Below are 20,818 nucleotides of genomic sequence, written 5' to 3' on the forward strand. Positions count from 1 at the left end.
TCCAAATAGTCTTAACTTTTCAGGAGTCCCCAAAAACATTGCAATACCAAAGAAAGCAATCCACTTTCAACACTTTAGATTAGTCAATAATTTGTAAAAATAAAATAAACACATAAAAATAACGCCCACACATGTAGACTGTAGACAAGTTTGGATTTTTTGAATATTACATTTACCGAGATTTGAGGAGCTTTTGGCTCGATGCCAGTGATATATCTAAGTACAATATAAAAATATGTCTGTGTATATGTACACACACATTTATATTATTTGTTTGCATTTTAAAACTTAAAAAATATATATTTATTGAAATGATTTAAATTAATCCAAACTGTGCTGATTTTGTCTTATTTTGAAGGACATAACTTTTGCTTTGAAAGACAACCGGGAGCAGAGCTCAATCCAAAAGACTTGACTGTCCAACTTTTTGTTGACGCTGCTCATCAGTTTAGCTACAGCCTTAGCAATAGCATTCGCAACACCAGGGTAACGTCGTCACGATGGCACTTAGCTCGCCAGTATCGAGTCAGCATGGGCGACGTTGAGCGGGTCGACAGAGCCGCGGAGGCCGAGCACAGGCCACCGAGAAGCGTGGATGAGGAGGTGGACGAGGCGCTGCGGCGCTGGATGCGCTGGGACAAGGTAAGCCTTGAACTTAAACGTCATCCGCCCCGCCTGTCAATCGCAGCATTGGTGTCAATCACCTTGATTGTTTGACCGCTCCTTTTCACGCCACTGGCAATGTTCCACGAGCCACGTGTGCTGCATTGTTGACAAAAACAAGAAGGCGAGGAGAAAGTCGTAACGTGCTCATTCCTCGAAAACCTGTCTGTCGATGAAGTTGATAAAGCCAAATCAGAAACGTGAACGTGATCAATCAGAAAGTTTGATTATTTCAACGACGTTGATTAAATCTGTGCGTCGATAACAAAGCAAATGAGAAATGGACGTTTGTCATAGCGACTGACGGACTGTCTGAAGGTGTAATGTACAAACCTTTGTGGAACCTTCTGGAAAGTTCCCTTTAAATCAAATCAAAGGGGGCTTTAACCACCTCATAGGATAAAGGTCATGAACTCTGACAACCTTCGGTGTAAATGTCAACTCTAGCCTCACTTAACCGTCATATGACACTTCGACTACACAATATGAACCCCACCACAACGCACGCGCGCGCACACTCTCACATACTGTAACGTCTCCACACAGACCTTGTGAACATGACTATACACGTACACTCTCAATAAACACTCCTACTCAGATGATCACACACAGTGAACTTGATCACACAAGTCAGTCACACACACTCACAGTTACACACATTCAGTTACAGTTGCACACACGCACAGTGAATATGACCACACACGGTGATTACACACTGTGTGAATGTGTGTGTGTTGTCAGAATGAGTGGACTCGGGCACAGGTTGTTGCCTTGCTTGGGTCGGCGAGCGTGTCCGAGCTGCGGCACCGCTTCTGCTCCAGGTTGACTTTTGGCACCGCCGGCCTGAGAGCACCAATGGGGGCGGGGTTTAACCGCATCAACGACCTCACCGTCATCCAGTCCACACAGGTCAGTGTATGTTTAAATATCTCTACGTGTACATGTGTATTTATGTTTATGTGTGTGTCTGTGTTGCAGGGTTTGTGCGCCTACCTGCTCAGGTGTGTTCCAGACGCAGACAGCAGAGGCGTAGTGGTGGGCTTTGACACCAGGGGGCAGCCTGAGAGTGGCTGCAGCAGTCAGTGGTAATTACAACTGCAGTATGTGTTGCCATGGAAGCGTCACGTTACCTGTTGTTGCCGTGAAAACAGCACAATTACTGCTGTGCTGTTTGCCATGGAAACAGCTTCTTTACTGTTGTTGCGTTAAAAATAACATTTACTGCCATTGCCATGGAAACAGCAAATTTGCTATGGCATGTGTTGCCATGGAAACAACAGTTCCCTGTGTCCCTATAGAAACAACACATTTACTACTGTATGTTGCCATGCAAACAGCATACTTAAAGCTGCATGTGTCACCATGCAAACAACACATTTCCTGATGTTGCCATGGAAACGGCACAATTTACTGCTGTATATTGCTGCGAAAACATGGGAACAGCACATTTTGTTGCCAAGGAAATGCCACATTTACAGCAGTATGTTGCCGTAGAAACCACACATGCATAGCTGTATGTGTCGCCATGGTAACATTGCACTGTTGGCACATGTGCGTGACGTTTGCAGGCTGGCATCATTAACGGCAGCCGTGTTGCTGAGCAGAGAGGTCAGCGTGCATCTCTTCTCCAGCTACGTGCCAACGCCGTACGTGGTGAGCAGACGTGACATCACTTCCTGTGGCAGGATTGGCGCGTGTGCGCATGAAGCCGTGTTTGTGTGTTGCAGCCCTTTGCCGTCAAGGAGCTGGGCGCGGCGGCAGGTGTGATGATCACTGCATCTCACAATCCCAAAGAGGACAACGGCTACAAGGTGTACTGGTCTAACGGCGCTCAGGTGACTGCGCCTCACGACGGCGCCATCATGGCGAGCGTGGAGGAGCATCAGGAGCCCTGGAGCGCCGCTTGCTGGGATGTTACGCTGGCACAGCGCAGCCTGCTGAGGAGCGACCCGCTGAGGCATGTGGACGCCGCCTTCATGCGCGCCGTCGCCAGCCTCTGCTGGCACAGGTGAGAGGCGTTGTGATGGAAAAACAAATGTATTGTTGTTGTGATGGAAAAAACACATTTACTGTGGTTTGTTGCCATGGAAATGAACTTACACTGTTGTTGCCATGACTACTTCACATTTAAATGCATGAGTGTCGCACTGCAAATACTATTTATAATTATTGCTGTGGAAACACCACATTGACTGCAGTGTTTTTTGTCATGGAAATGGCACATCTACTGTCATGTCATTGTCATGGAAACAGTATTTATTATTATTGCTTTGGAAACAGCACATTTACTGTGGCGTGTGTTGCAGCGGAAACAGCACACTTACTTTTGTTGACATGGGAACAGCACATTGCAGCACAGTCATGCTACGAACACCGAATTTACGTTTGTATGTATTCACATTAAAGCTGCACATTTCACCATGGAAACCACATTTATGTTGTTGACATGGGGGGGAAAAATAACACATTTACTGACATTGCCATGGCAACAGCACATGTACAGCTGCATGTGTTGCCATGGAAACTGTAGTTGTTGCTATGGAAATTGCCTATGTAGTGTTGTTGCAATGGACACAGCAGATTGACAACAGTGCAGCATGTGTTGCTATGGAAACAGCACATTTACAGTTGCCTGTGTTGCCATGGGAATGGCGCATTTAGTGTCGTCATGGAAACAACACATTTACAGCTGTTGGTGTTGTTGTGTGAGGTGGGCGGGGTCAAGTGATGTGCGCATGTCTGCAGGGAGGTGAATTTGAGATGTCCGCTTAAGTTTGTACACTCGTCTTTCCACGGCGTTGCTCACGAATTCGTCCAACGAGCCTTCGCCATCTTCGGGTTCAATTCGCCGCCCATTCCCGTCCCCGAGCAGAAAGACCCTGACCCTCAATTCCCGACTGTGCGTGTCCCCAACCCTGAGGAAGGCCACTCCGTGCTGGTAAGACTCCATCTTCTTCTATTTCTATTCCTTCCTCATCTTCTTCCTCCCTTCCCGTTTCCAGGAGCTGTCTTTTCGTCAAGCTGAGCGAGAGAACGCCGCTGTGGTCCTGGCAACCGATCCGGACGCCGACCGTCTGGCAGTGGCGGAGCTAAACGACAGCGGCGAGTGGAAGGTTTTCTCAGGCAACGAGCTAGCAGCCTTGTTGGCGTGGTGGATGTTGTCTTCGTGGAAGAGCACGTGCGGCGACCGTGCCGACCTCCGGGACGTCTACATGCTCACCACTGCCGTCTCCTCCAGGATACTCCACGCGCTCGCCCGCCAGGAAGGATTCCACGTTGAGGTGTGTCTGTCGCTATGATGTCCACATGTACAGTATTGTACTATATAAAAACATGTCGTAATAATAATAACAATCAAATAAAAAGTAAAGAAATCAATGTTTCTCATCAACAGGAAACGCTTCCTGGTTTTAAGTGGATCGGGAACAGAATTCAGGAACTCACAGCAGAGGGAAAGACCGTCTTGTTCGCTTTTGAGGAGTCCATTGGTATTTACCGCTGCCATTGGCTCACCACCGCCGCCATCACGCTGCCTGATCCGTGACATGCGCGTGTGCACGCAGGCTTCCTTTGCGGCAGTCTGATTCCTGAAAAGGACGGCGTGAGCACGGCCGTCGTGGTGGCCGAGATGGCCGCCTACCTCCATGACAGGAAGCTCAGTCTCCAGCAGCAGTTGTACAACATATACCAAATGTAAGGACACACCTGCTTCCTGTGTAGATTCACTGTAACTTCCTGTGTGGCACGCATATCCACGTCTAGTGTGGACACACATCTACTTCTTTTTTGGCCACATGTATTTTGTGTGTGTCACATCTACTTCCTGTTTGACACATGAACTTCCTGTGTGGATGCCCATCTAATTCCGTTGGCAGAGCTACTTCCTGTGTGAGTTCACATTAACATCTTGTGTGGCACATATTCGTTCTTTGCACAGGTACGGCTATCACATGTCGCGGACGTCTTACGTCATCTGCAACGATGCCGTCACTATCCGCCGCATCTTCGCTCGCCTCAGAGACTTTGGCGGCGGCGGCTCGTATCCCGACACCTGCGCCGGCGTACGCGTCGTCCACGTGAGAGACGTCAATACGGGGTACGACAGCAGCCAACCGGACAGCCGCTCGGTAACACGCCACCCGCTTTCTTCTCCTCCCTTCTACCCTTCTTTTATTCTCCTTTCTTTTCCCTCCTTCAGCTTCCTTCTCCTTACTTCGATTCTTCCATCCTTCTTTTTTCTAAGCCTTCCTCATCCTTCCTTTTGCATTTTTCTTCGTCCATCTTTTTCCTGTTTTCCTTCTACTTCTCTTCCTTCATTACTTTTTCTCCACTTTCCTCCACTCTTCCCTTTTTCACTATTCTGCTTTTTTCTCCCTCTTTCCTTCCTTCTATTACTTTCATCCTTCCTTCTCCCCCTTCCTCTTTCTTCCTTCATTTCTTCCTGTTTTCATTCCTTGTCTTCTTTTCATCTCCCTCCCCTTTTCCCTCATTTCGCCTACTTTTTCTCCTTTTTCCTTCCTTCTCTTTCCCCCTCTACCGTTCCTCACCTTCCTCCACCCCACCTCCATCCTTATCCTCGTCCCACCTGACGTGAAGTGTTTCCCTATTTTCCCGGCTCAGGTACTTCGTGTGAGCAGGAGTGGTCACATGATCACCTTCACGCTGGAGAACGGCGTCGTGGCCACCCTGAGGACGAGCGGCACCGAACCCAAAATCAAAATTTACACTGAACTGTGCGCCGCGCCTGGAACCAGGTGACATGATTCTTCTAACATGTTTTTATTTTGTTAAACTGACAATGAAACAAATTTTGGCTCAGTGTTTTTCAAAATGTTTACACCTCAAATGATCATAATGATCAACATTACAATACAGTAGTGTAGTGTTCATCAAAAATGTTGCAGATGTTTCATTCCTCCAAGATATATTTAACAATAACATTGAGCAGTTTGAACATAAAATGATTACATAATGTTTTTGTGGGTCATGCGCATAAAAGTAAAATAAAAATTGTACAGAAATAAAACAAACATTTCTTAAGCATTAAATGTGAATGTTAAAGTTATATGCAACTAAACTGCACCAAAAAAATACAGTGTAAAAAAGTAAAATAAATTACTCTACTGCATTAAAAAAAAAAAAAGCTAAAAAGTTGATGCCACTACATTATGCATGGCTTGAAAATGAACACTGTGCTTGAATATAGTTAAATAATATTAAAATAACGAAAGAGCCCGTATGACGTGTGAGAAGGCGACCAATCAGAGTGTGACATTGCTTCCTATCGACTGCATTGCAGGGAGGTATCTGGCCTGGAGGCGGAGCTTCGGAAGGTAACTGCCGCACTGCTGGATGACTTCCTGGAGCCGGAAAAGAACAACTTAATTCGCTGCGCTGTCTAGCTACACCCCCTTCATGATGTTGCTTCCTGTTACGTTTTATCGGGTAAAAAAAACAAAACTGTTTGGAATCTAATGGCAAAGCTTGAAGTTGTTATGGTTATGGTGACAAATCCAAAGTGAATGTTTACATGCGTGGAGCGTGAAGAGATGACTATACTTTTATTTATTTTTCTAATGTTGCTGCCTCCCGTGTTCACAAATGTTTCGTGTTCCGCAATAAAGCTAGCGAAGCTGGCATGTTCTGCAATAAAGTTGGCAAAGTTCAAAGGCTAAAATGTTATTAAGGCTAAAATGTTTCTTTGGTGAAATAATAACATTTTAGCCCCCCACCCACCCCCCATTGATATGAAATATCAAAACGGGTCAAAGCTGATTCAAACAATAATAAGATGTGATTTGTCTCAAATATTTGTCGTTTGAGTAACGTATGCTGATGACGTCATGTCCAAGCACATCAATGTTTGAGTTGTGGTTAACGATCAACAGAGCCACCATTTTAGATCCAATGTAATGCCAACTGTCAATCATCGTCCTCTGCGAAAACACAAGGTAGGTCTGCAGTTAACGGTTACTAGACTTACATACTTTTAACATGCAAATATTGTATTCATTCACGGTATACCATATTTACTGACCTCGTTAGTTTACTCAATGTTTCATGTGTCATTTTTTATGTTGACCCCTTTGAAATGTCACCTTACGTGGTGGCGGGGTTTGAGCTAAGTGGTCCGGAGCTTCATAGCCATCGCAAAGAGGTCCTGGGTGAGGGACCTGACAAAACATGACCTACTACGATGCTCAACAACTTTGGAAGACATATCTAATCCTTATCAATCTGTGATCTCCAACTCTCACTGGAGTGGTTCGCAGCCTCGTGTGAAGCGGTTGGGATGAATGTCAGTACCTCCGAATCTGAGACCATGGTCATCAGTCAGAAAAGGGTGGCTTGCCCTTTCCAGGTCAGGGATGGGATCCAGCAGTTGGTGTTTTGTCCACAAGTTTGACAATCACAGCATTGGGACATCAAACATCAATTCATCTTTGCTTATTAACATTCACAATTATTGAAAAAATAAAATAAAACAACAATTCGATATAATATATATATATATAAATTTAAAAAAACAATTCAACATAAAAGAGAAAACCCAAAAACTAAACAATAAAGATAAGGAGAGAGGGAAAAAATCTAAGGCACAAAAAATTAAAATTTAGGTCAACTAAAGATTAAGGATTTTCAACGTAGACGTACTTTTCTTGTTTCTTGTCGACTTCAAGGAATTAATATGCAAATCAAATTCCACAATAAATATATGAAATTTTGAAAGGGGTTTGTAAATCCTTATTTTATGCAAATAAAATTTGCCAAATAGGAGCTAAGATTGATTCCAAAGGCTAAAGGGTTTTGTTTTGTTTTGTTTTATGCAGTTTGATGACGCGTTGTCGTAATTTGATGACGCAACGCGCCAATTCTCGCGTGACCATGCGCGAACCACTGCCATAATTGACAACAACAATGGCGGATAAACGTGTGGTGTTCGTGTTGCAGAACCTCCTCAGCTTACTTTTACTTTTACAGCAAAATATTGCCCTTCTTTTTTCCCATTATCAGCAAGCGGTGGAGAGAAATGCCAAATTATGCCTTTTATTATCAAACCCACCGCGTAAAATGACGAGAAGAGCAACCAGAAGAAAGTTTTGGGTACGACCGGGCCGAAGCAGCAGTTGGTGGGACAACTTTGATAATGGAAACGTCGTTGCAAATGAATGGAGGAAGAACTTTGGCATGTCCAGGGCCTCTCTCGTCACCCTGAGCGAAGAACTGCGCCCTTACATCGAGCGGCAAACGACTAACATGAGGACACCGTTTAATCCACTAAAAAGGGTGGCTTTGACTATGTACTACCTAACCGATGGGGGAAGGCTCAGAGACATTGCCAATTCCTTCGGAGTGTCTCGACAGGCTGTGTCCGTCATTTCAAGGCAGACGTGCAAAGCGATCGCCAATCACCTGGGTCCAAAATACATCAAGCTGCCTTTTACGGAGCCCGACGCTGATGATTTGGTTGCAGGTTTTCACCGTGCGCATGGCTTGCCACAGTGCTTTGGAGTGCTTGACTGCATCCACGTAGACGTAAGGAATCCCAGTATCAACTCCATGGGCTACGTCAACAGGAAAGGCACACATTCCATCAACGTTCAGGCCGCCTGTGATTACAGGTACAGATTCATGGATGTTGTGGTGAAGTGGCCCGGGAGTGTGCATGATGCACGGATCTTTGCGACTTCTAAGTTAAACTCTTACTTAAAGACTGGCAAGATTCCTGCTTTTAAAAAGCAGATTGTGAACGACGAAGATCCCATCCCTATTTTTCTTCTTGGTGACTCCGCCTACCCCCTGCTTCCTTACCTTCTGAAAGAACATTCAAGCGGCGAATCCACACCTCAGGAGCAGCACTTTGGGCAATGTTTGGGTAAAGCACATACGGTGATTGACTCTGCTTTTGGTCGACTGAAGACCAGGTTTGGTGTTCTCAAAAGGCCTATGGTCATAAACTTGGATGACTTGCCCTTTGTTGTTTACTCCTGCTTTGTCCTCCACAACTTTTGCGAGGCCCGTAATGAGGCTGTGGATGAAGCTTCTGTGCTGGGAGCAATAGAGGATGAAAAGCTCTCACAACCCCCCACAGAGGGCAACAACTCGCTCACTGACTGCGACGAGGCTGAGGGAAAGAGGGTGAGGAGAGTGGTAATGAAATACCTTGAGTCTTAATGACCCTTGTTTTTGATTTTTTTGTATTACAGTATTTGTTAAGTCAATATATTTTTTTTTGTAACAGAATAGCTACAGGGTGCATTTTTGGTTTTGAAGAAAACCATTTCAATGTAATTGGCAACATTTTGCATTTTATTTTTCCTAAGAGACATTTGTTAAACTGTGTAAATACAAAATAAATGTCTGCGATCCTATGTATAGATCAGTGTTCATCAATGATTTTTCCCCAGTAAGAGAAAAAACATTCCTGGAATAAGAAAACATTTTACACACATCATTTATCTAAAGTTCACCTCTGCATAACACTATCTTTATTAAAGGGTTACTTGACTCATTGAGTTATTTTCAACAGTAAGAAGATAACATTTTGTCTGTAATTAATGTGATAACTTAATTATTTTTTTATGACCTATGAATACCTTTCTAAACTAACTTTGCCACTTGAAGGTGAAAAGGTGAGCTGTGATTGATCGTTACCTATTTCCTCAGCACAGGTCATCAGCCGACAGCAAGTGGAAAATGTATTTTTAAAGGTATTAATTGTACGTGAAAAATAATGAAGTTATCAAATTAATTCTGAGCAAAATATCTTAACTTTTTACTGCTAAATGAGTCAAGTATTCCATTAAGATTAAAGGAAAGAAAAAAATACATATATCAATTTACAACAAAGAATAACTTAATAAAAAAGTTGTCTGTAGCAAAAGATTTGAAACTCATCAATGTGTCTGAAATTAAGTAAATAAGTGAAAGTGCCACTGCCACCTACTGTAGTGGGTGTGCAATTACAATTCATGGCAAAAACATACTCACTGAGGTCACACCAACGACAAATACAAAGAAACATTTGAGTCCCAAGGAAAATGTACATCAATCTGACTGTCATGGCTGTAATAAATGAATTAAAGTATAAATACAGTCCAATGGCCAAAATAGTGCAACAGTGAAAGTATTGTCCTGACAGTTGATATGTAATGAAATGTTGATGAAATAAGTACAATTGAGTACACCAGTATTTAACATGCAGTTAGTCCTTCATATGCATTGTATGTATACACTAAGGAGGAACTAGCAATGGCCTTGTCAGTGTACAGCCTTCCTTGATGGTCATAGTTAACTGATGCGAGTGGTCAGCTGCGGCATCATCTCTCTCTCGGTTTCTGGACAACTGCTCAGGAAGAAATTTAATTAAGAAAAAAAAGGTACCTGTGAGCTGCGACCTACAATGTTTTGGGAAATTGCAGAGCACAACTCTATTCTTCATCTTTTTGCGTTATTTATTTAATGTCCTAAATATCTTTTTTGTAAACATTTGCAGACATGTTGACATCTGTTGCCATGACAACCACACTACTGCTGCTCAGCGCCGCCCTGGTGGAGGGCACAGGTAAGTTTTGCTTGCTAATGTCTTTTCACACTGCACTCACTCAGTGTGAAAGGAGAAATTACCCTAGCAGTCTACCATTGTGTGTGCCCCACTAATCGCAGTGTGAAAAGGGCTCAACGCTAACACCAGCCTCTGCCGCCACAGTGTTCCTGCAGCGTGACTCGGCCGGGCAGATCCTGCACTCGGCCGCCACCACTAGGAAGCGCCGAGCAAATTCGAACCTGCTGGAGGAGATGTTTCCCGGTGACCTGGAGCGGGAATGCTACGAGGAACGTTGCTCTCAGGAGGAAGCCGCTGAGATCTTCCAGTCGCAGGAGAAGATGGTGAGAGCCGCTTTCTTTTCTCAGGATACTGCAATGATATGCTCCTATATTCTGCTGTTGCCCCCCAGCTGGAGTTCTGGTTCCGGTACACGAGTGAGTCCACCACGGCGCAAGAAGCGATGGCATAAACAGGAAGTAATGATGTTTCGCCACGGTAAACAGGAAGTTGTGCTTCTGCAGACTTCAATCCGTGTGAGACCAATCCGTGCGTGAATGGCGGGAAGTGCACGCTGGAGCGCGGAGACTTCCTATGTCTGTGCCCGCCCCGTTACCGCGGCAGCACATGCCACTTGGGTAAGCATGATGACCGATCACCTTGCCTGCACTGTGTATGTATGCATGTGTAAATGTGTATACATGTGTGTGCCTGTAGAGGTGTCATCATGCACCTATAGAAACGGCGGCTGCCTGCAGTACTGCACAGACCTGCCAGGGGGCTCTGATGTTCAGTGTGGATGCGCTGATGGCTTCAAACTGGAGTCTGATGGACGCAGCTGCTCCAAGACAGGTACCGCCCACATCACTGACATCACATTCTGTGGCCAACACACAGACACACACTTACGCATGAACACACATACACGATTCTAGAACTAATAATGTTTTGTCTTCTGCATGCTCTCAGTGGCGTTTCCATGCGGCATCCAGCAGGCGGCAGCGTTGCAGAGAGGTCGCTCCCTCTGGAGCCTCACCCATGATGCCAACTTTACCTCAGAAACATACTCCATCTTGGATGACGCCAATTACACCGCAGAAGTGGACGACATCTTGGACGATGCCAACGTCACCGCAGGAATGGACGACATCTTGGACGATGCCAACGTCACCGCGGAAATGGACACCATCTTGCATGATGACCACTTCAACTGGACGTACACTGCCGGCAAGCAACTCAATCCCCGCATTGTGGGAGGAGCCTTGGAGAGACTGGGAGGAAGTCCCTGGCAGGTGAGCACACGTAAGGGGTAGAGGAAGCATTCCATTTCAAGGAAGTGAAGAATTTAGTTTCCGGGATAAGAAGAATTCAGTTTCCCAGATGGGAAGAGCTTAATTTTGGGAGAGTGGGAAAGTGTTCTGTTTCTGGAATGGAACAAATTCTGTGTCAGGAATGGGAAGCTTTTGGTTTCCAGGAGGGAAAGCATTCCATTTTCGAAGAGGAGAAGAGTTCAGTCTTCGGGATGGAAAGCATTCTGTTTGAGGGATGTGGGAGGGAAGTGTTTTGTATCCAGGATGGATAGAGTTTTGTCTCCGGGATGAGAAGACTTCGATCTCTGGGATGCAAAGTGTTCCGTTTTCACGATTGGAAGTATTAAGTTGGGATGAGCATATTTTTGTTTCCATGATGCGTTTCATAGTTGACTTATGACTTGCTTGACCCAAGTAATGACTCAATTTCTTAGATTTTTGCCATAGTGACTCGCTTGAAACTATAACAACTTGAGACTTACTTCTGACCAAGGTTATTTTAGTTAACTAAAACTTAACGGAAAAAACAAAAATTTAAAAAACAATTTCGTTAACGAAATAAAATAAAAACGAAAATGCTTTAAAAAAACGAAAACTAACTGAAACTACATTTTATGTTTACAAAACTAACTAAAACTAACTATAATTGTAGCAAAAATGTCCTTTGTTTTAGTCGTTGGTAATTAAGTTAATGCATGAGCCTTTGGGGATGATTTTAAATGTGATTTTAAGTAGATTTATTTTGATATTAACCGGAATAAGGACGTTTGAAAGTGTGTCACACAAAAGTGACGTCATCTAGCAGCAGCCAATAGAAAAGCACCTTCAGAAGACGTCATTCCATGGTGGTTTTTAAATATTGCGCACAAGTAATACACTTTCTTTTCTTTCTTTTTTTTAACTCTAACTAATACTGAAACTAACTAAAACCAAGCATTTATGAAATAACTAAAACTAATAAAAACTAACAGAACCACCCTGAAAACTAATTAAAACTAACACAAAAAAAACAACCTCTAACTAAAATGAAAAATTCCAAAACTTTAATGACCCTGCTTCTGACTTACTGTAGTCTATGTGACTTACTGTGCTGCCTTCAGGTTCTCATCCGTCGTGCTGATGGTTACGGATTCTGCGGGGGAACGTTGGTGTCAGATCGCTGGGTGATCTCGGCCGCGCACTGCTTTCAGCAGAAAGCTCACCATGTCACCATAGGTATACCCTCACACTAAGCATGTAGCATCAACATGAGCGGACACACAGGCTCCCCACATGTCTTCAGTGTGGCGTTAGCAAAGGGGTTAGTTATATTTAGACTACCGTATGTGTTAGCCACAGTGTTAACTATATACATGCTATGTGTTAGCAACAATGTTAACTATATTTTGAAATATTTGTTATTGTTAGCCACGCTAGCTGGCTTTTGCCACAAGCGTTTAGCTACAGGTTTGCTACTGTACACTAAAGATATGTGTTAGCTACAATATTAGCTAAATCTTGGTTATTTATTAGCCACGTATTAACTACAGTATAGTTAGGCTATGTGTTAGCCACAGGTTAGCTGCTGTATATTTAGACTATATGTTAGCCACAGGTTTGCGATATTAAGGATATGTGTTAGCCACAGTTTAGTTTTATGTATTTAAATGATGTGTTAGCCTCAGGTTAGCAATATTCAAGCTATGTGTCCTGTGTGTGTTGTGCGTGAAGGCGACTACGACAAGCAGCGTCGGGATCCAGGCGAGCAGACCATTTTGGTCAAGCAAGTTCTGCTTCATCCTCACTTCCATGAATTCACTCTGGACAGCGACGTGGCTCTGCTCTACCTTGCCCGGCCCATCATCAGAGGGCCCACCGCCATCCCCGCCTGCTTGCCGGACCCCCACCTGTCCAAATATCTGCTGAAGGTGGGTCCACATCAATATCACATCACGTCATTATCACATTTTGCATGACATGATTTGATTGACTTTTTATTGTTTAACTATTCACTGCTTAATTCTCTTTTTCTTTTATGGATCTTTTCAGGAGGACAACCGGGGCCTGGTGACAGGATGGGGGGCCACCCAGTATCTACGCCGTTCCTCCCGATTCCTCAGGAAGGTGGCACTCCCGGTGGTCGGCCAGAAAGTCTGCACAAAGTCTACAGAGCAGGTGAGCATTAGCATCATGCTAGCATTGTTAGCAGCATGCTGATAGCCTGTAACCCACCCTTACAGGCAATCACGGACAACATGTTCTGCGCAGGCTACGCGGATGACGGCATGGACGCGTGCAGCGGGGACAGCGGCGGTCCCTTCGTAGTCCACTACCGTGGAACCTGGTTCCTGACAGGCGTGGTTAGCTGGGGCGAACGCTGCGCCGCCAGCGACAAATATGGCGTCTTCACACGCCTGGGAAACTTCCTGAGCTGGATCAGGACCACCATGAACAGGGTGGATTGGAACGTCACACAAAGCTGAGCATTATCATCTTTCATTGGTTGAATGCAGGAAGTGGGTCAAGCCAATTGTGTTGTGCTTGTGGATGTGTTTACAGTGAACTACCAATTGCAGTATTTTTATTTTAGTAATACTTAAATTCCAATGACAGGGCGGTACATTTATGCTAATGTTCCAGATGTCCCTGCACTGTGCCTGAAGTTAAATAATGTTCAACTTGAAGTTGGAAGTGATGCAACATCAAAGAGCAAATCCTGTAGGAGAGGTGTTGGTGGAGTGATTTCAGAATGCGAACTAATAGCATCCGTGCTACTTTCTGGCAGCCTGCTAAGCAACCACCAAAACTTCCATGTGTCGTTATCCCTGCCAATGCCATAGAAAGCAAAGCACGGACTTTGTTGCAAAAATGATACGAGTGGCACTTGCAAAGGTGAAAGGCAACAGCAAAAGTCACATTCATTTGCAGTCAATTTTCATTGAGTAATGTTTAGTGTGTGAAATTCATGTTTTGCAAATAAAATATATACTGGTCATATGTTATGTTATTTTCACTTTTTGTATCAGCGCCCCTGGGACCACTGTACACGTTAGGCGTTATGTTATGTTACTTACTACCCCCCAAATTACCCCAATCTCTGGCTCCGCCCATGGTCAGGTGCGACGCGGTCGCCAAGGAGACCGGGGGGAGGGGGAGGAGGTTGTGGAGCGGCATGGCGGCCATGGCAGCCGAGCGGCGACACAAGCGTCTGCTGCTGAGCTTCGGAGGCGCGCTGGCGGCTTGCTGTGCGCTGGCAGCCGCGGTTTCCGCCGGACTTCCTCGCTGGCTGGACGGGTTCGTCCTGTGCAGAACCGGAGCAGAACTCGTCAACGCCACCGGGAGCGAGCTCGACAAGTTCGTGGGACGTCTCGCCTACGGACTCTTTCACGGGGAGAGAGTCAAGACCTGCGGCTTGGGCGGCAGGACGTCACGATTCTCAAGTAATCTACGTACTACACATTTATCATTGTTGGGTCATTACAGAATTGGAAGACATTTTGTCTGCTATCCATGCCCCGACACAAAATGTAACTAGCAAAAGTGATTAATACATTTTAAATGCAAATTTGCACTTTTGTGAATCCCCCAAATGTTTTTTTCGTCCTGGTGATGACCAACTTGCATATGATCTGTAATTCAACAGATAAAATACGTTTTTTATCAGCTTTTTGGGGTATAATTTTGTTAATATGTCTTCTTACAACTTTAACACAACAGTGTTAGTAAAATGGTTTAATTATTTACGATTACAAAGCCTATATCTAAGTTTCTTTTTGACTAATTAGCATAGCAGCTAACACGGCTAGCAAGTAGCCTACTTTAAATAAATAAAAATAACACCATGTCAAACATACACAACATCTATGTCAAATACAACAATTATGACTTTTATCATAGAAAAAACGAATTCCAACATGATCCAATATGCAATATAAAATACAGTTGAAATAAAACTTGCTAGGTATTTTCATGTAACATGTATTTGTCAATTTTACAAATAAAATTAATCGGCTAACAAATACTCTTGGAAAACTCTTTAATGTTAACGTTGATTTGCAACCTTGTCACTGTAATGCTAATGAGACGAATGAATTGAATTGGAGTATTATTTGAGTTTCACTTTCTCAGTTGACCCGCTGGAATCCATTTACGGTAGTTTTCTACATCCTGATATAGTGTTGCACCTATACATATAGACACATGCAGTTCTACATGTGTACTGTACACGGTATATGCACATGTTTGTGTTAAACAAGTCAATGATAAAGTTTCACCTCATCAATAATAAAAGACAGCAGTGGCTTCTTCAATTATTCAAAAACGTCTCAACACTAAGACATCAATATCATTTAAGCTATAGTATACTGTATAATAATTTACTGCACAAGTGCACAGTAGATTAGAAGAATGTAATTCAACTTCATTACTATCTTTTTAATCAATAAAAAAGTACTTTCTTAGTTGAGAAGAAGCTTAGTATTTTGTCGTGTTCTCTGCACATTTGACAAGAGGACAACTTAGACATCTGGACACATAATTGGACAGTTAGACAAGGGACAAGTGTTTATTGTCTCAAGTTATATGAGAGCAGTGATCCATCTCTAACAAGTTCTCACACTGACCTTTCATGTTTCTGCCTCACTGCTTCACAACTCACTAAACAACTCTGGCCTCAACACTAATGCTCCCGATAGCGTATCTATGTGTCCTGAATTATGTCCTTACCGTTTCAATGTCCTTATTGTGATTTTGAATGTTTTCACTCTGTCTTTAAACGTCCCTATCGCGCTGGAAAGTTGTGTAATTTTGTGCGTCAGTCTTTTCAGAGTTGTTGGACGCCATCCCAGCAGGTCTCCACGTGACCATTATCTTCTTCTGCGGTGCGTTGATCGTCTTCTCGTCCGTGTCCAGCGGCTTCTTCTTCTTCAATGCCTTTGGACGTCCTTACGAGACGCTGCACGGCCCTCTGGGACTTTACTTGTGGACGTCCATCTGCTGTGAGTAATTATGATGATTATTGGTGTACAAGTTAACATTGCTATTTAGTGGCTTGGTGTGTGGAGAACACTTTTGTGTTTCTTCAGCCTTTATTGTGCCAAGGCACACAACCCAATCAAAATGTCACAAAATATACTGTACTTGGATCAAGGGTGGGCAAACTGTTGCCTGTGGGCCACATGCCTGCCTAGTTCTTTGACCTGGCCCACCAAGTATGAGCGCGAAACCTGGAACATTGGTAGCATTAATTTTGCCGTCAACGTATTATTAAACATATTTATCGTTTTAATCATTCATTGTAAATAAAATAATTGCAAGAGGATTTCTATCTGTAATTTTTATTAAATTAATGTTATTTCTTGTGAATAATAAAATGAAAACAGTGATAGTTTTACCTGTATCAACTAATTGTTAAATTTGTATATGATAAATACAAAAATGTAATCATAGTACAATAAATAGATTTTATTACAAGTATTATTTTATTTAGATAATTTTATTCCTTGTTAATAATAAAAATAGTAAAATAATCTATTTTACCGATACCGTTTTAAAAATATACATTTTTGATCAAATATTTGCATAATTAATAAATATATATGTTGTAAATAATAGAATACAATTATTAATATAAATAATTAACTTATATTCAATATATTTTAAATGTTATATCCTTTTTAAAAATGATAATTAATTTTGTTAGATTTTTAAAATGTATTGTATTAAACAGTAGGTTAATAGGTTGTTATGAAATTAAATACAATAACAAATGTAATACTTCAGAATAATAATTATTAAAATCAGCTATTGTACATCCGCCACATGACCTGGCCCATTTATATGATTTAAAAATTTAATATATCAGGAAGTGCTTTCAGCGTAAAAACTGTGCCAAGAAAATCATGCTCGTGACCCGTGCAATCTAATACATGGTAATTAATTGCACCTGTGGCAATGTAGTTAGAAGCAACATTGAATTGTTCTGCCTGTCGCTATGCATCTCTGGCATAGATAGATGAACAATTTACTTTACGCTCATTTGGGCCACTTCAAGGCATCCTTAAAAGACGAACTTGACACTTAGCAGTTTGCAAAAAAAAACAAAAAAATGTTAATACAGAAGTAAAAATATAACATGTTTTAAATTAACCAACTTCGTTGACGACAAAATGAAAATATATATGTTAGTACAGAATTTTCTCCTCCATGAGTCATCACCTTATCGTGGTGGAGGGGTTTGCGTGTCCCAATGTTGTCTGGGGCTTCATGCCCCTGGTAAGGTCACCCATGGCAAACGGGTCCGAGGTGAGGGAACAGACAAAGCATGGCTCAAAAAGACCCCTATGATAAACGTCAATTTTGGATCGCGGTTTCCCTTGCCCAGATGCGGGTCACCGGGGCCCCCCTCTGGAGCCAGGCCTGGAGGCGGGGCTCGAAGGCACGCATCTGGTGGCCGGGCCTAAACCCAAGGGGCCCGTCCGGGCACAGCCCAAAAAGGCAACGTGGGTCCTCCTTCCGATGGGCTCAACACCTGTGAGAGGGGCCAAAGGGGGGTCGGGTGCCGCAGTTCGATGATCGACTTTGTAGTCGTGTCATCGGATTTGTGGCCGCATGTGTTGGACACTCGAGTGAAGAGAGGGGCGGAGCTGTCAACTGATCACCACCTGGTGGTGTGTTGGCTCCAATGGCAGGGTAAGATGCTGGTCCGACCTGGCAGACCCAAACATATTGTGAGGGTCTGCTGGGAACGTCTAGCAGAATCCCTCCCTCCTGGCAGGTACGTGCAGCTTCATGGTTGTGATCCTGTTCGCGTCTGAGGTGAAGATTGAGCGTCTGTCAGAGCGCATCGCCAACTTCGAGGAGGTGACCTTCGTGTTCCAGACGTACAGCGAGCGTTTCGACATCTGCTTCTGGATCCTCCTCCTCGTCTTCTTCCTACATGTTTTCAATGTGGCGGTGATTCGACTGGCGGGGATGAACTTCCCCATGTTGCGGGGTAAAGACTCGGACCCAAGTGGGGGCGCCGCCGACCTCATGTATTGAATCTGAATTTTTTTCTTTACTTGTCAGAGCTAGCTAGCTGCTTAGCATCACTGTGAGTCAACAAAGTGTGTTTCAAATTAGTAGTCCCCTTTGAGACAAATTCAAATGCCATTAAACCATTCAAGCCCCGTAGTATTGTATGTTTGCCTTTAAGGGGCTTGCCCTGATGGGGGACATCAGAAAGATGTAAGTTTCTGAACGTGACTTTTGGTATATTGTAACTCTTTGCTAATGTTTTCATTTTTTATTTGTATGTTTGTCAATAAATGGCTGAAAGCGCATCGCGACTGTGGCTCTCCTTGCCCACATGCGTGGGCATTGCAATAGCTCAATTTATTTATTTTTTCACTCAAGTGGTGGCATATGCTATATATTACACTGGAAAAAGCGATTTTGGAGAGAGGTAAATATAATTCACAAAAATCATCTAAAATGAACCTGATTACTTAAGATAGCAATGGAATTTACAAATACAGAGTAAATTTAACTTAAACTATCTATTATGTAACAGTAAAAAGTGTAACCGATAAAAAACTGAATAAAACATACAGAGAACATTTTTGTAAAATATACCCAACTGCCACCGGTCTTCATGCATGCGTCATCATTTCCATGGCGTCATGTTATCGGCCAGCGGAAGTCTTCCAACCAGTGGAGGAATGATTTACAGCCAATCAGAGTGATCTCAATTTTGTACACTGCAATTGATGGCACAAACCATGTCTAAAAAGTGTCAATGACCCTTACTTATTCACAATTATAAATGCTACTTTTTACTTAGATTTCTGTTATTTAAATTTGCAATAGCAGTGATGTCAAAGTTAAAGCATTAACGAATTAATTAATCACAAGAAATTATCACAGTAATCATTAACGCAGATTAATGATCCTTTAGCTGACAGTGGATGGTTACGTTAAAGGTAGCAGAGGTTGTGTTTAAGCAATAAACATAACCACGCATTAAAGTAAAGCATTTAATAAATGTTTGCATTTGACATTCATAATATTTCTTCATGTCAATGTTTTTTTTACATTTTAAATTATGCAAGTAATAAACTAATGAGAAAAGGAGGATGGGAGTGTGCAGTGGATCAAAAAATGTTGAAGACATCCTCATTACATTAAATGTCAAAAGAATTAAGACAACTGGTGCTTTTCAAATTTGGCAGGCAAAAAAATGTTGATGATAATAAAGCCTTTTGAATTACGCGATGAATCGTGATTAATCAAAATTCTAAGATGTGATTAATCTGTTTTAAAAATCTAATCGTTCGACATCTCTACAATGTAGTAATAGTCTTCATAATATTATTTCTTCCTCTTCTGCCCTCAAAGAAACGTCAGCCACCACAGTCATATTATGTCATTCACTGTAAAAATAATGATTTGTTACCGCCAGTGCCGCCCACCGCTGTCATTGGCGCGAGGGACCCATGAGAAACCAAAATAAATACAGTAAATGTGAAATAACGATACTAGCGCTCTGGTATCAATCCAATACTCACATTAGTATTGATTCTATCGATACTTGGATTGATCTGCATGTCCCTAACTTATATACCAAGTATTTTAGTAATATTTATGCACATATAGACACGTACTATGTAGAGTTTTCTCATTGTCTCACTCATGAACTCTATAAACGTAATTGTTCATGATGAAATAATTTCATTCTCCTTAATGTGATAATTGAATGCCATTCATAACACGTTACGTCCAACATAGTAATTAATTTTGAGTAGTGGTATCCTAAGAAATTGTGAGTATATTTTACCCAATAATTAATTAATGTATAATTGGTAGTAGAATGTAATCAGAAATGTTAGGTAAACTCTACCCAACATATTTAAGTATTTCATAATTACTGAATTAATGTGATATTCAACCACACTGTATTTACCAAATGAAAGTAGTTGCAAATTGTTACCCTACATTTATTGGGTAAATTCTATAAATTGTCAACCCAACCGCCCCACCCCAGTGTTACGCTTCACCAAGGTGACACACTATGTACTTGTGTGATTTCATGTTTTAATACAGTGAACTAATTATTATGACCCCACACAGAGTATCCCAGTCAATGATTTGCAAGCTAGGCTGGGTAAGGTCCAGAGTGAAAGAACCACTTTCATGCGAGGGCTGAAGCATGGATATTGACTGGTGGTAACCAGTCCATTGTTTGTTTATGTGCTCTAAGATTGACTAAAGAACTGTACAGGATGTCCTGCTCTGGTTCACCCAAATGAGGGACAAGAAAATGGTTCCTTCCATTGTGTCTAGC

At 42.6% G+C, this 20,818-nt stretch overlaps 3 protein-coding genes across 9 annotated transcripts; all 3 read left to right on the forward strand.

The window, feature by feature from the left end:
• The first annotated feature begins 386 nt into the window (after positions 1 to 386).
• pgm2l1 (phosphoglucomutase 2-like 1) lies at positions 387 to 6,345 on the forward strand. Of its 2 annotated transcripts, none has more exons than XR_015094040.1 (12): positions 387 to 642; positions 1,405 to 1,572; positions 1,642 to 1,748; positions 2,232 to 2,316; positions 2,391 to 2,671; positions 3,409 to 3,601; positions 3,666 to 3,944; positions 4,058 to 4,151; positions 4,227 to 4,356; positions 4,601 to 4,759; positions 5,284 to 5,417; positions 5,963 to 6,345. XR_015094040.1 is itself a non-coding variant. In XM_086067981.1 (12 exons), exons 1-12 carry the CDS (start codon positions 532 to 534, stop codon positions 6,063 to 6,065), a joined length of 1,875 nt encoding a protein of 624 aa, XP_085924107.1. In that variant the 5' UTR covers positions 387 to 531; the 3' UTR covers positions 6,066 to 6,345. The 2 variants fall into 2 exon arrangements, 1 of the variants encoding a protein (XP_085924107.1); XM_086067981.1 differs by having other exon boundaries at positions 4,601 to 4,790.
• A 177-nt stretch (positions 6,346 to 6,522) lies between these two features.
• LOC147178883 (coagulation factor X) lies at positions 6,523 to 14,498 on the forward strand. 4 transcript variants are annotated; one of them, XM_086067982.1, is made up of 11 exons: positions 6,523 to 6,614; positions 10,160 to 10,228; positions 10,373 to 10,551; positions 10,620 to 10,644; positions 10,714 to 10,845; positions 10,925 to 11,059; positions 11,177 to 11,499; positions 12,618 to 12,732; positions 13,228 to 13,424; positions 13,546 to 13,671; positions 13,737 to 14,498. In XM_086067982.1, the coding sequence occupies exons 2-11, from the start codon at positions 10,162 to 10,164 to the stop codon at positions 13,977 to 13,979; spliced, it is 1,542 nt and encodes a 513-aa protein (XP_085924108.1). In that variant the 5' UTR covers positions 6,523 to 6,614; positions 10,160 to 10,161; the 3' UTR covers positions 13,980 to 14,498. The 4 variants fall into 4 exon arrangements, with proteins under 4 accessions (XP_085924108.1, XP_085924111.1, XP_085924110.1 ...); XM_086067985.1 differs by having other exon boundaries at positions 13,765 to 13,979; XM_086067984.1 differs by having other exon boundaries at positions 6,524 to 6,614; positions 10,732 to 10,845.
• Positions 14,499 to 14,626: 128 nt separating this feature from the next.
• On the forward strand, positions 14,627 to 18,818 carry clrn1 (clarin 1). 3 transcript variants are annotated; one of them, XR_015094041.1, is made up of 4 exons: positions 14,627 to 14,936; positions 16,314 to 16,493; positions 17,879 to 18,186; positions 18,272 to 18,419. XR_015094041.1 is itself a non-coding variant. In XM_086067988.1 (3 exons), exons 1-3 carry the CDS (start codon positions 14,669 to 14,671, stop codon positions 18,067 to 18,069), a joined length of 639 nt encoding a protein of 212 aa, XP_085924114.1. In that variant the 5' UTR covers positions 14,627 to 14,668; the 3' UTR covers positions 18,070 to 18,423. The 3 variants fall into 3 exon arrangements, 2 of the variants coding, with proteins under 2 accessions (XP_085924114.1, XP_085924113.1); XM_086067988.1 differs by having other exon boundaries at positions 17,879 to 18,423; XM_086067987.1 differs by lacking the exon at positions 17,879 to 18,186 and having other exon boundaries at positions 14,628 to 14,936; positions 18,272 to 18,818.
• The last annotated feature ends 2,000 nt before the right edge of the window (positions 18,819 to 20,818 follow it).

The sequence above is a fragment of the Leptonotus elevatus genome, chromosome 2 (assembly GCF_054856555.1).
Source record: "Leptonotus elevatus isolate MCC_2025b chromosome 2, RoL_Lele_1.0, whole genome shotgun sequence".
Lineage (NCBI taxonomy): Eukaryota > Metazoa > Chordata > Actinopteri > Syngnathiformes > Syngnathidae > Leptonotus > Leptonotus elevatus.

What these genes read in the sequence shown, in the direction of transcription:
- pgm2l1 (XM_086067981.1), top strand. Translation starts at nt 532, where the DNA reads ATGGGCGACGTTGAGCGGGTCGACAGAGCCGCGGAGGCCGAGCACAGG. An exon ending in CCGTCATCCAGTCCACACAG is followed by an intron (nt 1,573 to 1,641) that starts GTCAGTGTATGT and finishes TCTGTGTTGCAG; the next exon opens with GGTTTGTGCGCCTACCTGCT. An exon ending in ACGTGCCAACGCCGTACGTG is followed by an intron (nt 2,317 to 2,390) that starts GTGAGCAGACGT and finishes TGTGTGTTGCAG; the next exon opens with CCCTTTGCCGTCAAGGAGCT.
- LOC147178883 (XM_086067982.1), top strand. Translation starts at nt 10,162, where the DNA reads ATGTTGACATCTGTTGCCATGACAACCACACTACTGCTGCTCAGCGCC. An exon ending in CGGCAGCACATGCCACTTGG is followed by an intron (nt 10,846 to 10,924) that starts GTAAGCATGATG and finishes GTGTGCCTGTAG; the next exon opens with AGGTGTCATCATGCACCTAT. An exon ending in AGCTCACCATGTCACCATAG is followed by an intron (nt 12,733 to 13,227) that starts GTATACCCTCAC and finishes TTGTGCGTGAAG; the next exon opens with GCGACTACGACAAGCAGCGT.
- clrn1 (XM_086067987.1), top strand. Translation starts at nt 14,669, where the DNA reads ATGGCGGCCATGGCAGCCGAGCGGCGACACAAGCGTCTGCTGCTGAGC. An exon ending in CAGGACGTCACGATTCTCAA is followed by an intron (nt 14,937 to 16,313) that starts GTAATCTACGTA and finishes TTTGTGCGTCAG; the next exon opens with TCTTTTCAGAGTTGTTGGAC. An exon ending in CTTGTGGACGTCCATCTGCT is followed by an intron (nt 16,494 to 18,271) that starts GTGAGTAATTAT and finishes CCCTCCTGGCAG; the next exon opens with GTACGTGCAGCTTCATGGTT.